At 39.6% G+C, this 20,944-nt stretch overlaps 1 protein-coding gene across 4 annotated transcripts in view; it reads left to right on the plus strand.

Annotated features, from left to right (window-relative positions):
* Positions 1 to 20,944, plus strand: part of pde4b (phosphodiesterase 4B) — a 193,488-nt gene that overhangs the window by 169,634 nt on the left and 2,910 nt on the right. For all 4 annotated transcript variants that reach the window (XM_020702441.2, XM_020702440.2, XM_004068012.4 and 1 more), the window contains 2 exons: positions 6,510 to 6,622; positions 17,323 to 17,416. In XM_020702441.2, the coding sequence (XP_020558100.1) occupies positions 6,510 to 6,622; positions 17,323 to 17,416 (207 nt within the window). The remainder of the gene's footprint in view (positions 1 to 6,509; positions 6,623 to 17,322; positions 17,417 to 20,944) is intronic.

Below are 20,944 nucleotides of genomic sequence, written 5' to 3' on the forward strand. Positions count from 1 at the left end.
ATTAGTAGAGCAAAGAAAACATGAATACAGATTTGTTTTAATTTCTTCACTTGTAACAAAGCCTGAGAGATTAGCCTTAGAACAAACTAATTGCTCTGAAATAACAGGAATAGAGATAAAAACCGGAGGCATTGTAATGCAACAGAATTTTTCTAGTGTTAGTCAGCATCCTCAGTGTGGCACACTTCTGCTTTTGGAGAAATTGAAAAGGTTGACAGCACATTTTAACATCAACACATTTGGTAGTTGAATGCCATACTTTCTTCACCTCACAAGTTTCAATTCTCAACAAGAAGGAAGCAAAACCCTGATAGCATCTGACCAGACAGCTGGATCACACTATCAGAAAATAAATCCTCTCTGCTCAAACGTGGGGTCTTGATGACGTTTTATTTGCTTCTTAGAATTTTCTTACAGGCAGGTTTCTATTAACAGATTTACACACAAAACCCTCCTCCTTCTGTGAGCTGGTAATATTTCGAAGTCAGCATTGTAGCAGCACTCTGCCAGATCAGTCAATCTCTAGTCTTTGTTAGAAAGGGTTGTGTAACCACAACGAGAGTTTCAGATCAAACCATTCTCTGTTTCTTGTAAAGCTGCAGATGCAATTACGAATTGCTTCCTCTCACACACGCTCATGCCAAGACAGCTACGTCACCATTTGCTTGTTATTCGTGTGTGCGGTCTGCTGGTCAACCCTCAAATCCTAAATTCTAAAGCATGCCAGTAAAGTTGAAACAGCAATTAGTAAGGCAGATGGTTAACAAAGAGACTGTTCTTCACTAATTTAGCTTCCCTCAAGATTTACGAGTGTGTGCGTGTTTTTTTTTCATGTTAAAACATGGTCATTTCAGCTCAACTAACATCTCTGCTTTAATATCCCACAGCTTCGGTGCTTTACCCGTCACATCACAAACAGGAAGCTTTCTTCGTCCTCATGGGAGCTTGACGGATGCAGCTGCATCACAATCATAAGCACACATTTAAACACTCCATTATGACAACTATGAACTCATCTCTGGGGTTAATTGTTAATAAAGAATGGGTTTTATAGCTGTCTGGTTCAACAGCAACAAAAAAAAGTCATTCTGAGCTTAAAATTAAAAAATTCTAAAAGAACTTAAAAACAATATATTTTATCTCTTCGTGACAAAACAAGCTGTGGGTTTGTCTGAAGGCAAAACCTGCTGGATGCTAAATTAGTCATGAAATGAAAGTCTAAGCTGGAATTTGCATTAGGTGCTTCACCTCTATTTTCATAAAAATATTTTTTTGTTTTGGTTTTTCCTGATTACATTTGACAAAACACAGTCTAGCTTTTTGCAAAAAAAACCACAAATGTTGGAAATATCCATATTAAAGAAAATAAATGAAGTCATGTCCTGCTTGCTATTAGTCATTCGAAGCTGTTTGTGTCATGGCTGAAGAAGTCAATAGTACTTTTCCTTATTTACTCAGTCAAATTAATATGATAAAATTTGTAGTCCAGTTAAGCCTTCACACTGAAAACCTAGTATTTTAATGACATACTTTAATGGATTTATAGCACAAATAGCTCATTTTGCACAAATAACTAGTCTCTCTTTCATTTTCAGTTGAATTCTGAATGCCTGACAGCTTCAGCAGACCGATTAGACCACCGATGCTTCAGTTTGCATGAAAAGGATTCAGTGTTTGAAAAGAGATGGAGTGTTTTGACCGCACGGACTTGCTAACCTTCTCTGCCTCTGAAGCCTGCTGGCTTCCACCCCTGAGCATCAAATAGGCTACACGCGTGGATGTTTATGTTTGAATACAGTAACAAAGATCTTTTAGCTAATGTGTGTGGGTGCACTGTTGTGGAGTGCACATGTGTATGAGTGTGTTTCCTGTCTGGTCCTGTGGGACACTCACTCTGGGTCTGAGTGCTGATCAATTAGATCCTTGTGACAGGCTGGAGATGGTGGAAATCCCCTCTCTGCTGTAGCTTCAGTGTTGGCGTGTGTGAGCTAGACTTTTGGCTCTTGAATGGATTCTCCTTTGTCCATAAACAACAAACAGCAGGATTTTCATCTCTTTTAAGAAGAAAGGCAATACAAGTTTATTTTTATTCACTTTTTTTGTGTGTGGCCATAATCAAGGATTTTGATATTGGAGCTACTAAAGTCATTGATACTTCACAATTAGTTTAGTCCTAACAGTAAATTGATTTTTTTTTTCTTAACAGTAAATCAGTTCATTTCCTTCTAAATAGTTGAATATTTCAGAAGGATGTGTAAACCACATCATTACTTTGATCTGCTCTGTTGTAGTTTTATGTTTTTTATGTTTGTTTTATGATGTATAGTTTTTTCAAAAATGGCGGGTTTTGACACAATTGAATAGATAATCTACAAGTATTATTGTGTAAATACTTGTATTATAATAACTGTATGGTTTTTCATTTTTAATATGTGTTACTGAAGTTCATATTATTGTATATCAATAATAACAAATACATTAATCCCCTGGCAACCTGTCCAGGGTGTCCCCTGCCTTCGCCCACAAGTGGCTGGGATAGGCTCCGGCAGCCCTGTGACCCCGAAAGGGAAAAGCGGTTAAGAAAATGAATGAATGAAAAAAAAAAAAAAACATTAATCCCCTCAAACAAGAGATGCACAACTTGGTGTGATGATTAGGACTCAGTCACAACTGGGCTATGGGCTGTGTGCAGGCAAAAAAGAAGGCACACCTGTACGGCACACACAGGTGGCCTGCAGGAGATTTTAAGATTGTAGATCTCTTGTTGAGCCCAAAGAGTAAAAAAGTTATTTAATTTTTCTACGGGCATTCTTAGGGGGACAAGTTGTAGTGAACACGTACACAACACGTTATGGTAAATTGTTCCCCAATATTGTTGAATAAACGGAACCTACAAATCTAGAAACTGGCCTTTGCAGGTAAGGACCCAGATCCAGGTAACCCTTGTGCTATCCTAGGCACTTTAACGTTGGGAGTTGGGTCATCTAGACCCACTAGACAGTGCGCTGAACCTTTTTTCTTCAATGATTTGTGATCTTCACTGGTGTCCATGGATTGTTCCCTTCTCTGCTTCTGTGCCGGTCCCAAGCCCGGTTGCTTTAAGAGGGTTGCGTCAGGAAGGGCATCCGGCGTAAAACATTGCCAAGTTTACCATGCAACTCGTTCGCTGTGGCGACCCCTGATGGGAAAAGCCGAAAGGGAAACAACAACAACAACTGGTGTCCATGGATTATATGAAATCTTTCCACCTTTATCCACCTTTGTCATGGTAGGAATAACACGTCAAAGTGAGGGTGGGGTCATCTAAGATAGCACAAGGGTTAAAAAGATGACCAGTTTTAATTCTTGAGATTTAAGAACTTGTGGGATTTCTCTGCTTTTTCTGTTTTTGTTAACAGTCCTACCACAACAATAAACCCTAGTGTAGCACTTGTGTGCCTCAACATCACAGACATAGTTTAAACTGAAAAATAATTGTTTATGTTTTCAGCTTAGTAGTGGAATATGGCTTAAGGTACCATAATACTCCTCAGGAACCACTACAAACGTCAGAATCTGTTGAGTCACCTGGAATTCTAAGGAAGGATTTATTTACAAAGATGTTTCTAATGAAATGATTCACCATGTGTGGCAGCGGGTTTCAAAATTGGTCTCGTCCAAAGATGTAAAACCCCAAAACACTCATACATTAAATCATTTTCTTTCTTATTTTCGTACATATTTAACCAAAGAGCCACAGCTTTAAAACCACCAGTTGTAGATGAAAACAAAGGATTACAATTCAGAGGATGGAAAGGATCAGAATTCTTCTTGCTTTATGGAAAGTTCACAGAAAACTGTTTCAGGGTAAAAAGCACGCTGTGTTCTTAGAAGAAGAAAAAAACACCTCAAAAAGGTTGGAAAAGCTCAAAAGCAGCACATTGAAGGGCTTGAAACCGTTTCGACATCACATATTTGTGGTGTTTTTCCAAGCACTCACACACATACACAATGGCGTAACAAGTTACCCCAAAGGTGCAGTTCAAGAAAACCCAGCATGCAAAGCAGCCAAATACTAAGCTTGCTATTTAGTCTGCAGCCTGCCGTACTCCTGTCACTCAACTTTTTTCATGTAAATTATAAACTTTCATCTGTGTGTCATGTTTTCTTTAAGTAAAAATAAACAAAAAGAATGAACCTGCTGCTTTAGAATTTCTAAAACCCCACTAAGAAAGAGAAAGCATGTCAGTTTTTATCTTTGCTTCTGGACTTAAATTATTCATTTTTCTGAAGGCTACATTCCAAGACCCCACACTCTTTTTCAGCGTTAAATGTAAATCCACTTAAACAAATTGTTGCATCACCTCCACCGACCAATGGGGATAGGTTTCAGAAGAGAGTGACATCCCATTTTTCCAACTTTGCCTAAATGTTAAATGGCGTATACTCGTATAGCGCTTTTCTACCATCTCGAAGGCCCAAATTGCCTCACCGTCCCAGTCCCATTTAGCCATTCACGAACACAATCACACACTGATGGTGGCTCAAAAACAAACGTATTTACAGTCTAGTTTAGTTATTGACAATTGGGGGGGGGGGGGGGGGTATTTTTTTTAGATAAGTCATTCTGATTTAATTAGATTTCAGATTTTTGCATGATTAGGGCTGTAGTTTGTGGAGCCATGGGTGGGGTCAATACTGCTTGTTGTCTTTATAGCCACTTGGTCATTTGTGCCACAGAATTAAGGTGGGTGGAGCAAACTTTCGCCTTTCAGAATCCTGAGGTAACTTCAGGGATTATCTTTCAAGTGTTTATATGTTTTTGGTTTATTGCGGTGACCTTTCTCAGCTTTTTTGAAATTCAACCTGTCCGTTGATGTTCACTAAGGTGGTTTTTAATTTAAAAAATTTAACTTTTTGCATGAATTTTTATTTGATCAAGATTGACCTAAAATGTATACAACAAAAACAAAAAAGCATTTAATTAGAGAGAAGATACATTCAGTATTCAGCTAAAAGGTGATGTTTAGCGAATCCTTTGATGATGTGTTAAATTGAGTCCCTGGTTTCAAAGTGTCCTTATGCGGTTGCACTTGTTGCATGTATGGAAGCTGCTCCGGGGCGAACACACGCCTCTTTCTTTTCCTGATCAGAGTGAGCGAAGGATGTGGGCCGAGCGCCAGGTGCCTCTCATGTTTGGAAGAGCAAACAGGCTCGCGTCTTTGATGAAGAGCAGATCAAAGCAGAGGACACATTCTACGTGGCTGCGCTAAGGTCGCCACAGTGCAGCCCTTCTGCCATGTTTTACACTGCAGCTAGGAGACCCGGAGTACACACAATGCTGGACAGCACATGTGTGGTTGGTCTAATTCTCCAACATGAAGTACACCCAACCTTGAACAATTAGAGGTTTAAAAAGACTTTCTAAATAAAAAAAAGTGCTTCTTTGGATTACGGAGTCTGAGGAAGAAGATTTTAAGTGTTTAGCTACTGTCTTCTTTGGCCAAATCTTTTGCTTTTGTGGATCATTTTTCTGATTGAGACTGTTTAAAAAAAATGTTGGTCTTCATTATTCTTTTTTACATAGAATCCATTTCTTCTAATCTTTTTTATCACCTTAAAACACAGAAAATATGTGTCTGAAAGCATGTAGTGTTTCAAAAAGTTAAGACACAGGATTAAAAAATGATTTTAGGAAGTTGTTCGGCAAAGGAGACTTTTCAAAAAAAGATTTTCTTTTTACAAAACGCTCACAAAAATAAAAGTAAACGGAACATTTTTAAAGTTTACTTATGACAGCAGGTAAATCTTTGAGACAGTATAGACGGTATAGGTTTGTTTGTACGCCTTATGTACTTTAGTATTCCGCAGCAAACATGTTTACAGCCGCTTTTTAAAACATCTTAACCTATTAAGCAAGTACCTCAATCTATTATGTCATTTTTCTCTTATTTCCATTTTTTGCAAACTATGAAAAAAATTACTACACTACAGATGTATTTTGTGTTTTATTTATTTATTCATTTTAAATGCATTTTAGAAAAACTCAATTTTGGGGAAATTTTGAGTTCACCAAAATGTTTTGTGAGACTGCCTGTGCATGTCTGTGATTTTATTTCTGCCAGCTTCCTGTGAAATGAGGTAAAGTGCATCTGTTTGTGGCAACGTTTTTTTCTTTTTTTTTTTAGTTTCCTGTGTGTGGGGGGCTGACTTAATGCAAATGTTAGATCCTCAGACCCAGGAAAAAGAGGAAAGTAGGTGCCATGAGCACATGCATGGAGAAAGGTTTAGTGTGTGACAGAGCAGGGTCAGGTCCCACCTTCCCTCCACTGGAGTGACAGCTGCAAGTTAAACCCCAAATCAGCTGCACGTCTATGTGATGAGACAGTGGTGCAGTCGGGTGCCACCTCCGAAGCTCTACCCCCTACAGCAACAGAAACCTCTAGCGGGACCTGTGCGTGGATGCTGCTCGGGCTCCATGTGCACCGTCTGCTCTGACTGTGCGTGTCTGTGTGCCGGCTGTTTGACAGATGAGGCGTACCAGAAACTGGCCGTGGAGACGATGGAGGAGCTGGACTGGTGTCTGGACCAGCTGGAAACCATCCAGACTTACCGCTCTGTCAGTGACATGGCCTCGAACAAGGTAGGGGAAGCCAAGTGTTTTGTGCATAATTATTGAAAATGTGTCTTTAAAAGTTTAGAAATCTTTTTTGTTTATTTGTGGGAGAAAACTTTTTCTTCTGAACTCTAGAAGGGAGGACTTATACAGAGAGCATTAATCTTGGAGCATAATAAACAGTCAAACAGCAGCATGCAAACCTAAAGATACTGTCTCTGAACTTGGCTTGACCTAAGCAAAGTCTTCTGTCAGGTCTGAACAAGTCTGCAGCACTTTGAGAAGAAAGGAGCTGGTTCTGGAGAGGTGGCTTCAATGACCACTGATGAACTTTTAAAGCTGCTTGTGTATAGGACTGAAGTCAGAAATCAAATTATTTTGTCCTGAATCTCCTTCTTCACCTTGTTTCCTCTCAAACTCACATGTTTTTCTTGTTTGACTTGGACTATGAATTCATTTGTGATTGTCTTCAACAACTTACCAAAAATTATTCAGGTTTCTGTAGAGTTTGCACTTTGATGCAGCAACCTACTTTAAAGACGCATTCAAATGGAAATTTTGTTTTGGGCATTTTAAACATGCTTTTGTGGTATTTTCTCTTGATAGAGGACATATATAAAGAAAATTATGTCTGAGTATTTCTCTATTCAAATTGTTGTGAATCAGGAGCAGATATAAAAAAAATCCAGTCTGACAACAATTATAGTTGTGATGTTGAGCATCCACTCGCAGACAAATAGATCCATTAATGTCTTAGTTTTCCTCGTCTCAAAACTCTACAGCTGGATAGCTCCAATACTGCTTGCCATTTTGTTGCACTGGTAATGTTAGGTTGGGGTTGTGGGTGGCTGTAAACTGGCAGGATAGAGTGTAAGCAAAAGGGTGATGGTAAGTGGGGATGGGCTTACTCTGTGCCACTGGTCCCCCCCCCCCTGCCCCCCCCCCCCCCCCCCCCCACACACACACACAACTCAGAGGCAAATTACTGAAGTAGTGTACAATCCAAATTGCTTCCCTACCCCTCAGCCTTCTCCCTACCCCTACATTTATCCCCCCAAGCAGAAAGATGTGGAAAAAATGGTGTCTTCAAATTCAGACCTTACTTTCGCTCGATGACCTCATCAATAGTCGCCAGTTATCTACATTAGTGTGTAGCTGCCAGCGCTTTGAATATACATAGCAACATTGGTTTTTATAACTTTAAAAAGTCACTCAAACATAATACTTACATTTAAGTCTATATTCTGTGGTTCAGAGCACACCCACGTGAAGAAATGCATTTCCCTACCGGCGGAGGGACACGAAGCCCTAAGGCGCAACGGCTTCTCCTTAAAAAACACTATCGGACACCACTACAGCTTTTAATGCCCCTACTACTGGAGCAAAAGGGAGGAGTCAGAGGGGTAGGAAAACAAATTGGATTTGGTCTAAGCAATAGAAAATGACAGGTTTTTTAATTATGGCTAAAACCAGCATAATTCTAAATATAAGACCACTGGGAACCCTTTTAAAATACATTGAAAGCTGATCGGAGCTGGACTTTAGCTATCACACCTCGTAGATAGTGTGTGTAGCTTTCCAAGTCAAAGTTATGAACTTTTCTTTTGACCTAAATTGCTTGCCTGAGTGCTTGCCATACCCCGAAATGTTTTAACACTGGTTTTGTCAACGTTTTGGCTGCAACAAATTTAAATGTTGCCACTTTTTGTGAAAACAGTAAAAAACAAAGTTTGGCATGTAATAATAAATGAATCAAAAAGAAATGAAAAGTTTTGGAGAACTGTCGTTTTTCCTAATGGAAACAGTCAATGGACACGGATGTGCTGTCATTTTTTTGTGTTTTTCTGCTCCTGGAGTGCTTCCACAGGTTGACACTTCCTTTATTAGCATTTAAAATCATTCCAGTGTCCACTGATTTTGTTTATTTTAGTCATAGTTTGGTTGGTATAAAGAAATAATACTTTTTTTCTAAAATTACTGATGTAAGCCCTGGTGAAGATCCAGTTAAAACCTTATCACTGACTCCTTGGCTTTCTTTTTTCAACATAGATATCAATGAAGATGTTTTAAAAATAAAACAAAAAGTATTGATGAGTCACAGTATGGAGTCCTGTCAAAGGATAATAAAATGTGATTTATTTCTTTAAATTTTTGGTAATTCACAAGTAGAATATATGAGTTAAACAGTTAAAGATTACCGTAAACAGTAATCTTTTTATAGCTGGAACAGTTATTACTCCTTTTATATTTGTCTGAATAATTTATCTTGCCATGTTTTTTTTTTTTTTTTGCTGTTGTTGAGTTTCAACCATTGCTGTGTCAACTGTATAATGTAATTTGAAAAAAACATCTGCAACTTGAGCGTCAGAAAAAGCGTATTTCTCATAAAAATGAGCAACAGGATACAAGAAATCCCACAGCGGGTCAAAAAACAATAAACTGAAACAAAGCGGGACAACATTTGTTTGTGATGGAGAGTTTGAGTGTGTGAGGGATCCTTGCAGCCGGCCGACAGAGTGACTCTGCTCTTCTCTTCCCCGTTTCCTTCCTGACCCCCCGCACTCTATTCAGATGACAATGGACGTCCCATCGTGGCCATTAGAATTGTTAATGGTTGTTTATCCCATTACTGTCGTCATGCTCAGACGTATTCAGGGCTCACAGTCAGCGGGACTACTCTTAGTTCAGACACATGATTATGCTGAATCGCCGAACAGGCTGACACCAGTGGGTCTATTCTGGTGCAATCACACATGCATAAAGCAAAGCCAACTGATAGTAATGTCATCTATCCTTCATCTCTTTTGGTTATATAATTCCTGCTAGTTTAGATAAACAAATAACATTGTATTTTTAAAAACCCACTCCAAAAATCCAAAATCGTGTTTTTGGTGTTTTTAACATGTTGCAGCATCTTTCTCATGATGGAGGATAGACATATATATATATATATATATATATATATATATATATATATATATATTAGGCTTATATATATATATATATATATATATATATATATATATAAGCCTAATATTGTATTTCTGAAGTATTTCTTTATTTAAATCATGACGAATCAGGAGAAGACAAAAAAAAGCACAGTTTGATAACAGTTAGTTAGTTGTGACGTAGAAACTACAATTGGCGAGCCTCTAGCTCTCTGCTGCGCTCCGAAATGTTAGGTTAGGGTGCTGAGGCGCTGTAAACTAACGTTAGTGTAAAAAAATGGATTATGTGAAGTGGTAGCAGGCTTATTTCCAACAGTCCCGCCCACAAGTCTGAGGCAAATTTCTGATGAACTCCTGCCACACTGCAGAAACAATGTCCTAGGACAACACAGGTTTTTAAATTTTAGCTCAAAACCTCATAATCATATTTGAAAAAACACTGGGAACACTTTTACAACAGATTAAAAGATGATCGAACTTGGGACTTTAAAGACATAGTAGTGTTTAACATCTTTATGAAAGGATATAATATTGGTGTACATTTTTATGTGAGCAGTGATTACAGGAGATATTGACTTATACTTAAAATTGTTTTGATTTAATGTTACAATTTGTGTTTTTCATTGTTTTACATTGAAACACTGGGAATGTTTGAGATTGATTTAATTTCATTTAACTGAAACTATTGGAGAGCCTGAAACTCCCATTGTTGACAGTGAAGGATATCAGGTGGCCCGATGTTCTCGTTGTGTATTATGTCTTTTGTCCCATAGCTGTGACTTTGTCGAGGCAGTGAATGGGCCTTTACACGTAAGCATGTGTGAGTAAAACAATAATAACCTCAGTCTAGCATGTCTGTGTGGCCTGCCTGCCCTGATTGTATCTACGTGAGTTGGAGAACGTGTGTCTGCACAGAGAGCAGGTTAATCCCACCCCTATCTTAGCTGTGTCAGTCTGTGCCTTGTTTTTTTACAGTAACCCGAAACATAATACAAATGCAGGTCCTCTGTTATGTGGGCTCCCTGCCTGACTCTGTTAACAAGAGCCTGTAGATGGGAGAATGTGACCCTTGTACATGGAATGCATTGAAGATAATGAAGGGGGGCGTAATTCAAGTCTTTGTAGAGTATTAAACATGAGGACAGAGATCAGCTGCCCTTCCATGGTGAAGCGCAGGATCTGCTGGCTGTGCACTTGTCGCAGGTGACTGGCTCTTGTGTAATTCATGGCTGCTATGGATGGATCACGGTACATTGCATGTTCTTCTGTGTTTTTGAACACAGAGATAAAGTGCTATTTCATATTTGCTTCCTTGAAACCTTTATTCTTTTCTTTTAGACATTTGTAACTTTATGACATAGGCTTTCCGTTTGATACACTGCAAAAACAAGCCCCATTAGAAATAAGTCATAAATTCTAACCCCATTGGATGATTTTACTTAAAATAAGCAAAGAAATCTGCCAATGGGGTAAGAAAAATTACATTTTTACTTCTTAAGATTTGTTTTTTGCAGTGCAAACCATCCGACAGAACTAAATTAAATGAAAAATATGACATTCATCTCCACTTTTCTTTTAATCATCATTACTGTTATTCTTTATGTTGCAGAGTGGAAGGAGCCGTTTTGAAGGCACCCTGCTCTTAATCTGTCGTTGATGCTGCGATTGTGCAATGATTTGCGTCCTTTTGTGAAATAGCGACTTGTTGTAATTTCAGGCAGGCACTCGGCAGTGTGTTACAGGTTACTCCCCTTAGGGCGGTTCAGTCAATTAACTCACCTGCTCAGCGTCCTATTTAAGCCCAGGTGCGCAGTTGTTCATTCTCTTTCTTACCTTCAGCACTCATTCTTCCCCCCTCCCTCCTCCCCGGCTTCCACCTGTGGGCTCCGTTGAGGGGGTTTTTGTTACCCGAAAGGTTTATGGAAAATTATCTCATGGAATTGAACGAAGCCTTATGCCAAACGAAAAAGATGTGAATGCCAACTTAAAGAATGAGGAAAATGAAGTATGTGAAATAAATATTTCTTACTGCAAGAGTTGTCTGACTGAAATAGGAAATAATGACGGACAGCTCATTTTAGTTTCACTCAAATTTTCTCAACTTTCATTATTGGAGAAGTCATAAAGAACATTTCTTAACAGGGTGACATCATGTTATGTCCACTCAAAATGTTTGCAAAATTCAGAACTCATTTTTGGATTTAAGCCATTGGAAGTTGTGGATGTTTACAGTGACTGAGCTGTAAAAAATAAAGTGCACTTGAATACCGGACTGTGAACAGAGGGAGCTTTGAGGCTGTTGCTGCAAACCTCCTTTAACTTGAATGTAAAATGAGCCAAAAACGGAGCTCCTGCGGTGGTTGGACCTCACCAGACTATTTTGTTGTTTTTAAAGGAAAGCCTTAACTCATCCAAAGAAAATGTGTTTCATTCATTACGGTGATCTGTAAGATTTTAACAGAACAAAAAAGAAAAAACAGGGCAGTGACTACCAGCTGCAGGAGAAACAGAACAGCCGGCAAGAGAAGCGCACAGGCAAGAGGCGGGTCTACCCCCAAGAAGGAGTGTGTATGAAGCAGATCTCTATCAACACACACAACAGTCAGACACATTCAGCCTTTGCTGCTCATGCACAGGGGGTGAGGTAAAGCCGAGTCAGATCTCATTTCCCAAAGTGAGTCACTAGAGCAGTGGCGTTTTCTCAGCGTCAGAGACCTCAGAGTGGTTCTTTCACTCATGCTGTAGTCAGACTTTGACTCCTTACCGAACAGAAGCCCCGGCCTGCTCTGCAGTCTACTCTCAGAAATAATGGGTGCCTGCTGTTTTGACAGAAAAGACAAGAAACCGGGAAAGCTAAACTTTTGGAAAAAGGTGAGGATTTTATTTTTGTAACTTTACAAAAGTTTTATTTTTTTCGAATCATCCATTGGGAATCATATTTGTACTGCTTTACATATGTTTTAAAACAAAAAAGTCATTTTTCAGGTCTTTACTATTATTTTTATCAGTTTATGCAGAGATTTTCATGTGTCAATGCACAAAGAGCCAGTCAGATCTGCAAACTTTATTTCTGGATTTTGTCCGTCTGTTGATGAATTAGGTTGTGTCTAAATGGAAAACGAAGAAAAAACAAACATAATCACATCTTCACAGTAAATTCTTAGATTAATTCCACAGCTATAGGTTTTGTTTTGGCAAAATTGTGAATTGTGAAAAAAAAAATTTAAAGATTGAAATCAATGACAATTTCTGTATTTCCAGACAGAAAAGGATAAAGGTTTTGTGGTTTGTTGGTTCCTATCTTGTTTAGTAGCATTTGTAGGTGGCAAGATTTAGTGGAAGTGTGTACTTCTTGAAAATATGTGCACATGGCACATAACACTTCTAAGAAAAACAAAGTTTGTGTTTTTGCCTTGCTTGTCTAAAATAAACATGTTTCCTAAACTGAAAAAAGCCAGTTTGCTAAACTGAAAAGAACAACAACCAGGATACCAAGACAAATGAAAATTACCGGCAGTACTCCTAAGTTTAATAACAAATCTTGAAACTTTGGTTCACATTTCTGACTCAGGTTGCTTTAGGTGAACCAGGTAGAAGAGGGTAGTTGTGTGAAGTTAATAATCCAAGTTTAAAAGTTCTATGTGGTATTACAATTTAATTTACTTTTTTACATTTGATGTAATCTGGAAATTCTGATTGTTTATTTGAAGCCAAAAGGTAGTGTAAACAATAACTGTTTGCATTGAGACCTTTGCCAACTATCTGAAACAAGCTAAACTAAGCCAATCTAATTCTGCTCCTTCCAGTCTTTAGCTTTTTTTCTGCTTTCCTGCTTTTCTGCTAAATGGTTTAGACACTGTGTGACAGGTGATCGTTTTTTTTTTTGTTTTTTTTAGATGTTTTTACCTTTACCCAACAGAACACATTTATACGTAAGAAGGGCTCCTGATCTCCAACGATGAGGTCAAAACAGTTGTGGCTCCAATGCTGGTTTCATCAGCATTTTATAAAGCAAAAAGGAAAAGAAAAAAAATCAACGACGGGGAAACATTGTAATGAGTTTTTATGTTTTCTTTAACATGGCACCGTATAACTACATTATCTGAATCCCTAATGAAAAAAAAAAGTTTTAACAGAAGAACTTGACAGTGTCTTTGACATGGTTGTTCATGCTTTATAATCTGGACACATTGTATTTCAAACTTTTAGAAGAAGAAAAAACTATTTAAATTTTGGGGAAACAAAGTTCTTGAAGAGCAGAACCCTCCTAACTGTGATGGTGTCTCTGGAGCAGGCCAATCACAGTGCGCCCACTAGTGGTTCTAAGGCACAACTTCAGTCTGGTGACAATGAGATCTTCAGAGTGGAGACAGGAGATTTTAAAACTGAGGCTGGTTTCAACAAGTTATGTCATGTGTCTTGATGGAGTCCAAATATTTAAATTATCTATAATTATTCAAAATATCAGTTGGCGTGTTGTGCGAGAAATGTCATTATTTTGAGCTTAAAATTAAAATAAAAATCTTAAAATTAATCCAGGGAGGATGAATTTGACAGAAAAAAATTGTGTTCGTGAGACAGCAGAGGTAGTGCTTAATCTTGGTCTCGTGTCTGGGACAGACTCTGTGTCTGCCTCCCTGCCTGGCTACCTGTGTGCCTGGCTGCCCTGCACACAGAGCTGTCTGATGTGATCACATCTGAATGGAGGAGCTAAGCTTTATGTGTCCCCCTCCATTCACCTTCTCTGTCTCTGCCTGAGCAACTCTGCTGAATCAACCCAGCCCCTGTGAAGAGGACAGAGGAGGAGAGTGGTGAGCGCACGTGACAGTAAAAGGTTATGAGAGGCAGGCTGGGAGAAAAAGCAGGGGGAAACGGCAGAGGATTAAGAAAAAAAAAATGGAGGAGCGGGAACAGAGTCAAAGCTACTTCAACATCCTCGCGTGTGTCCTGCTGACATGTGACATTTCAGTATCACCTGTACTTAAATGCAGATAATAGCCCTTTTAGGATGCAGTTGTGAACCTGCAAGCATGTTGCTGAGGCTTTTTTGCAGCCTCAAGGGAAGCACGACTTCTCCACACATTGCAAAAAGGCATCTCCCGCTGTTATTTCTGGTTTCCCTTATATATTATGCAGTAAGCTGTTATATAAAGAGCTGCCTCCTCTTTTTTTTTCTGCTTGTTTTCTCGCTTTCTACCTCCTCGCTTCTGGTTTTTTCCCTTGAGTGGGAAGATAATCCGGAATCCTCTGTGGAAAGCTTTGATCTCCTGAGCATCTCCCGAGCTTGTGCACTGTATCGGACCTAAAGGCTCTCGGGGAACTGATTCAGTTTTCAATGGATTTGATCTGACTAGACAAGAAGTATTCTTTCTTTCAGGCATTCTTGAGAGGTTTACAAATTGAGAAACTCAAGAAAAGCATGGCTGCACCTTGAAATTGATCAGAGGTACTGATGTTACAGTACATCTCAGTCAGGTGGCCCCAGCCCTGCTCCTCACGGGGGCATTAGCTCTTGCTCCAAGGACAGCCCATTGATTGTGCCATCGAGGCAGACAGATTGAGAGATTGATGGCTGTTGGCCATTGGCTGCCTGGAGAACAATTGACGTGTAAATGGTGGAGAGTGAAAAATGGACAAAGCATTGGAAAAGAATGAGGAGGGGGTAGTCTTCAGAAGATATAAAAAGAGGCGACATGTGTGGTGTGTCCTCGTGACAGCTCAGCAGCAACAACACATGTCTGTGTCTGGGAAGGAAAAGTGAAAAGCTCTCCTCCTTTTTTTTTTTTTTGGAAGAGCTTTGCAACTTGCCAGCTAATGCTGTTGCCATGGCGTCGGGATGTTCTGCTATTTGGCAAAAACATGCTCTGTCCCAGGCAGACAGAAAACTGGTGGGCTGATATCCCCTAAATTGGGGACGGGTGTAATTATCTGCCACTTCTTTGTCCTCTGTGTTTTTGTCACCTTCTATGACCATCTTTCTCACTCTGCCTGTTAAAAAAAGCCATCCCCAGACACCCGCCAATGTTATTGTAGGAGGCAGGCAATGAACAGGTCTGCACAGAAGCTGCAGCACTTGTCAAGGGACAGATGGAATGAAAAAGGTGCAAGTGATAATAGAGATAAAAATAAAGATGTGCGATCAGATTCCTCAGAATGTGCAGTTTTCAGCCTCTATTGTTTCATTGAGAGAAATGTTGGTTTGTTGCTGAATGCGATTCTTTTCATAAAAGCCCAGGGAGGGAAATTAAAGAGGATCAAAACTGAAGCTGGAAATTATCTGGAATTCAAGTGGGAAAATAATTAACTGTAATATAGATACTCCACTCCAAAAATTCATATATCCATGAAAGCTAAGCTGTGATTAGGGCTCCCCTTCTCCTCATTTCTGTCAAATCATGTGTTTCGTCTACAGTGTGGTTGCTAGGGCTGGCAGAATAGAGCGGGGCAAAAACAGACAGAGGAGGGAAGAGGGAGGGAATTCATCGAGAGATGAGGAAAAAAAGAAACACAGGGAAGGAGGGAGTGTGAGAGCGACAGCGGCGAGCATTGAAGCGAGACAAATCCAGTGGAGGAACCCCCCTCCAGTCAGATGAACATCACGGCTTTACTTTCTCCTCCTCCTGTCTCCTTTTCTGTGTTTTTTTCCCCTCCTCCCTTCCCTGTTTCCTCTCCATTATTCATCAGTGCGCAGAGAGTCCCCTGCTCACGGCTCCAGCTGCTGCTCCAGCCGATCCATAGCTGGATCTCCAAGCTTTGCTGCAGCACCTTATTTTATTTTATTTTATTTTTTGCTCATTCAACCATCGGCCAGCATGGAAACTCAAAGCTCACCCTTTTCTGGAGCTAGGAGAAGGAATAACCCATCAAGCTGCTTGCTGTAGTGCTGAGCAGAACAAGAGAGGAGTGGATTTTTTATCCCAAAAGAATAGCCTTCCTTGATTTTTTTTTCCATTGGACCACAGTTCTGGCTTTGTGTGGGAACAACACAAAGGGGTCCAAAATGCCTGAAGCCAATTACCTCCTGTCGGTGTCTTGGGGTTACATTAAGGTGCGTTGTGCTTACCTGCGTTGCTCGTTGGGATCCCGCTCTCCAGCATCTGCGTGTGTGCAGTTATTAGAGGCTTATTAGGAATTACTTTTCAAAAATATCTGCTGCTTTTCTGTTGGTCCTGCAGGTTTTGGCCTGACAGCACATTTTCCTGATTTGGAATAGAAGTAGGGGTTAGATGGGGTGTTTGACAGAATGGTGTTTTGAGGCTCAGGCTCCATCTTGAGCCCTCTGCAGAGCTGTGTTTGTGTTTGGATTTTAGTGTGTGTTTGAGTGCACATGCATCCGTCTGCTATAAACATCTGCTGTTGCATTGTCTGGATCTCCATGTACCAAATCCAAATGTCTATTTTCAACTAAATCTACAATTATTCAGAATATATGAAAGGAAAAGGCGGAGTTTCACTGATTTTCTTTAAATTCCTGTACACTGATTTAAAGTGGAAAGCTGGACAGGCTGAAAAATAGTTCCAGTTGGTAATTTAAGAGGTTTTAAAAGCTACTGGGCGCCCCACTGGTGACATAATGATGTTTCGCATCAAAATTACGTCGAGGGTAAATAATGGGGGAAATAAACTGCATCCCCTGCTGATTTTGTGCTGTAATAAAATCATTTTGATCTCCTGATGTTTTTTGCCATCATTTCTCCCAGGTTATCCCCTGTAGAAAAAGGAAAAATGATGACATATTTCTCTTCTCTCCCCCCCCCCCCCTTCTTTTCTCTCCTGCAGTTCAAGAGAATGTTGAATCGGGAATTGACGCACCTCTCTGAGATGAGTCGGTCTGGAAATCAGGTTTCCGAATTCATCTCTAACACCTTCCTAGGTAAATGTTCTCACATGTTGCACCAAAAATGTAATCAAATCCATTTTTAGCCTTCATTCTCATTAGACATTAATGGTGTAAATCATGCTTTTCAAAGAACTTCATGCAAATATTTAAAGATATTCAAAGATAATAGGTGCAGAATTTCCTTTATTTCTATGCTGGAATGTTCTGTGGAGACAGAATTACTCATGGTTTTGAGCAGAACAGTTTACACAGGCTGTCTTTCCTGTGGGGGCGTACCATATACAACTGCGCCATGAAGAAGCGTTAAAAGATCTAGTTTAAAAAGGCTTAAAAAATAATGGGGAAAATTCTTTTTTTTAACAGAGGGAAATGTTTTGATGTTGTTGACATTTCAAATTTCAGTATTAGCTTTCAAGCTCAATCTACATGAAATAGAAATTTTTTGGGGTAAATATCTATAATCTGAGGATTAATTTGCTTCATACTTTATACATATGGGCGATGATTGAGTTTGTTCACCTTTTTTGGTGACCAAACAGCATCACGATCAAGATGTCACACCACACTGACTTTTGTGAATCTATTAGCAAAAATATATCTAAAAAAAATGGAATAATTAAGTTTTGGATTTTTCAAGAGAAAAGTGTAATAATTTAAAGGTACAGATACTTTGGATGTAAGCGAAGTAAAAAATAAAACCAAGCTCCTGAGAAATGAGCAAGAAGGCTCACTGCAGAGATGAAAAAAAAGAGGTACAGAGGAACCCCCTTTGCTGGCAGCAGGATAAACTTGACAACTTGGGTGACTCATCCCCATTTTAATGCATCTCTTTCAGCAGGGACACCTTGTCGTCTGTCTGCCATTTCCTCCCACTCATAGACCCAAAAATCCAGACAGGTGGAAATGATGGGTTATATGGCTGCGGCAGTAGAATTGAAAACACTTCCATTATTAGTTAAAATTAGAAATAAAATGGCTGAAGGGGCACATTTGTGCCTATTATTGTGTATCCTCAGCTGACCGGCAACCCCTTTTAATCCCTCAGTCCATATCCATCAAAAAGGCTATCACTTGGTAAACTTAATATATTGTATAATGTATTATGCCTATAAAAGCATTGATTTGGGATCAGAGAAATTACTTTCTGTTGGCATGCAGCTGCTTGTATAGGTCACCTAGATCCACCTTAAATCTCCATCAGTTATTAAGGGACCATCTGTTGCATAAAGTTTACTACTGAACATGATAAAGAACAGCAAAACTATGCTTATAAAGCTAATCCAAATTTTCTCAATTATTCAAACTCCTTTATTTTAATTGGGGACCTCCAGCTTTCTATTGTTTAATACATCCAACCTTTTTTTTCTGCCCCCTCCCTCTTGCTGCAAGCTTAATTCCCTTTGATTGACCCAAAGCAGAACCCACCTGCATTGAAAGCTCTAATGCAGGGGTCGGGAACCTATGGCTCGCGAGCCATATATGGCTCTTTTGATGGTCACATGTGGCTCGCAGACAAATCCTTAATTATACTTTTTTTTTTTCATTAGACCAGTCCTTCTCGGGCGCAATGCGATGCCAGAGGCGCGCAGTAGTAGCGGTGCTTGGAGAAAAAACTATCAGTTTACTGTTATCTATTATTTCACAGAGTTTGTACCACCCGGAAACCTTTGAATTGCCTCCCTGAGGAAGAGCGCGCAGTTTTGGGGACGGGATGTGTGAGGAAGAAAGCAGAGGGGGTGGGGGTGGGGGGGGACCGGCAGCAGGTGAATCGCGCAGAGATGGTAAAAACGTAAACCCGCTGCCCGTCACTCCTGCAGCGTGGGTGTGTGTTTGGTTCCATGTCTGTCTCACATCTACAGAACATTCAGACCTACGATCACGTTTAAAGTCTCAACGCCTGCATGAAGCAGAAACTCACCACGTATCAACCAGACTAGACCATCAGCAAACCACCACGAGAAATACTCATCATTTATTAGCAACAGTATAACAATGTTATTAAAAAGAATCCACAGACTTATTGGACTTTAAAAATGTTGAAATTACATCAAATGCACACATTCATTTGTATATTTAGTTTTAAACATATTGTCGCGGACTGAGTTTAACTTGGCTGTTGGGCCGCGTTAAAAGTTCTGGAGTTCATGGAACGCATCGTTCAAGCAGAGATCTGATTGGCCCTCAGTTCTGTCGCTCAGCCTGTTGTTAGGTAGTTTGGACCAATGGGGTTCAGCCATGGGCCGAATAAGGAAATGGGAGGGCTGGAGCAGGACGGGGGAATATAAAGTTGGGAGAAGTGCTCTCGTCTCGGCGGGAGAGATTCAGGAGTTGCTGAATTAATTGTACGGCGTTTGTTGTGGTCTACAGTAACCAGAATAAAGAACCTTAAAAGAGGTTAAGTCTCCGTGCCTTAGTGTGGGAAAGGGACACTACATTATTGTATGGCTCTTTCGAAATTACATTTAAAAATATGTGGCGTTTATGGCTCTCCTGGCCAAAAAGGTTCCCGACCCCTGCTCTAATGCATCTGTGCCTCTCACCAAAGAGCATATGGAGGAGGATGAAAACCACAGAAAGGAAAATGAAGCAAACAGGGGAGGGGGCGGAACGCAGAAAGAAAAGGAGACAAAGAACAGAGCATTTCTTTAGTTGTCTCTCTTCTGCTGATTTTCATGATTTGATTAAAAAACAACTCAGAACAGCAAAAGGGACCAAACTGAAAATATATTCTATTAGTTTTTTCCAGATCGATAAAACGGGAATCAGGTGGAAACCAAAAAAGAACATTCTTGGTGTCGCTGTATTGTTTGATCAAGTGGATAGAAGGTGCAATATTTAATGTATGGACTCGCAGTTGAAAGAAAAAATGAAAGTTGTAATAAGCTTACACTGTTAATGGGTTAGAGGGTAAAGCAGAGGTAATGATCTTGAGCTGTAATAAATTGCATGATGTATTGCGCTTTCCTTCATTTCCCACACATGTCTGAAAGCGCTTAATTGCCCATTCTCGGTTACCAGAGGAGAACAGAGCAGAAAGCGGGACAGAGAGAAAGGCAGAGACAACAGAGCAGGAGGGGGAAAGTGATTATTTGAATTACATTTGGTAATTGAATAACCCTCCACAGGGGAAGGCAGACAGGCCGGCAATGAGCGAAGTTGACTCTTGTATGGATGCACACACAGCTAAAATACATGCCAATAGTATAATATAGAATTGACAAAGCCTTTTGGATAAGAGGTGAAACGTCTTCTAACTTTAAAAACTAAGTCCAGATGACAGCCCCCTAACCTACTACTATGCCAATAGTTATTTTCTCAAAATTTCTAAAAGTTTTAAGAACTGTGTTGTGTTAATTTTTGTGCTCAGAAGGTTTTTTAAAATAACATTTTGGAGAGAGAAAAACAAAAGCTAGAATGTTTTTTTAATTATATCCTTTGTAAATGAACTTAATTTTTGTATTACTTCTCTAAAATTTTATCTGTGATTTTAAATGAATGAAGGTACAGAGCTGTGATTGATGAATAAAGACTTGATGAAGCTAAAGTCTGTATGTCAATGAG

The sequence above is a fragment of the Oryzias latipes genome, chromosome 4, assembly GCF_002234675.1.
Source record: "Oryzias latipes chromosome 4, ASM223467v1".
Classification (NCBI taxonomy): Eukaryota; Metazoa; Chordata; class Actinopteri; order Beloniformes; family Adrianichthyidae; genus Oryzias; species Oryzias latipes.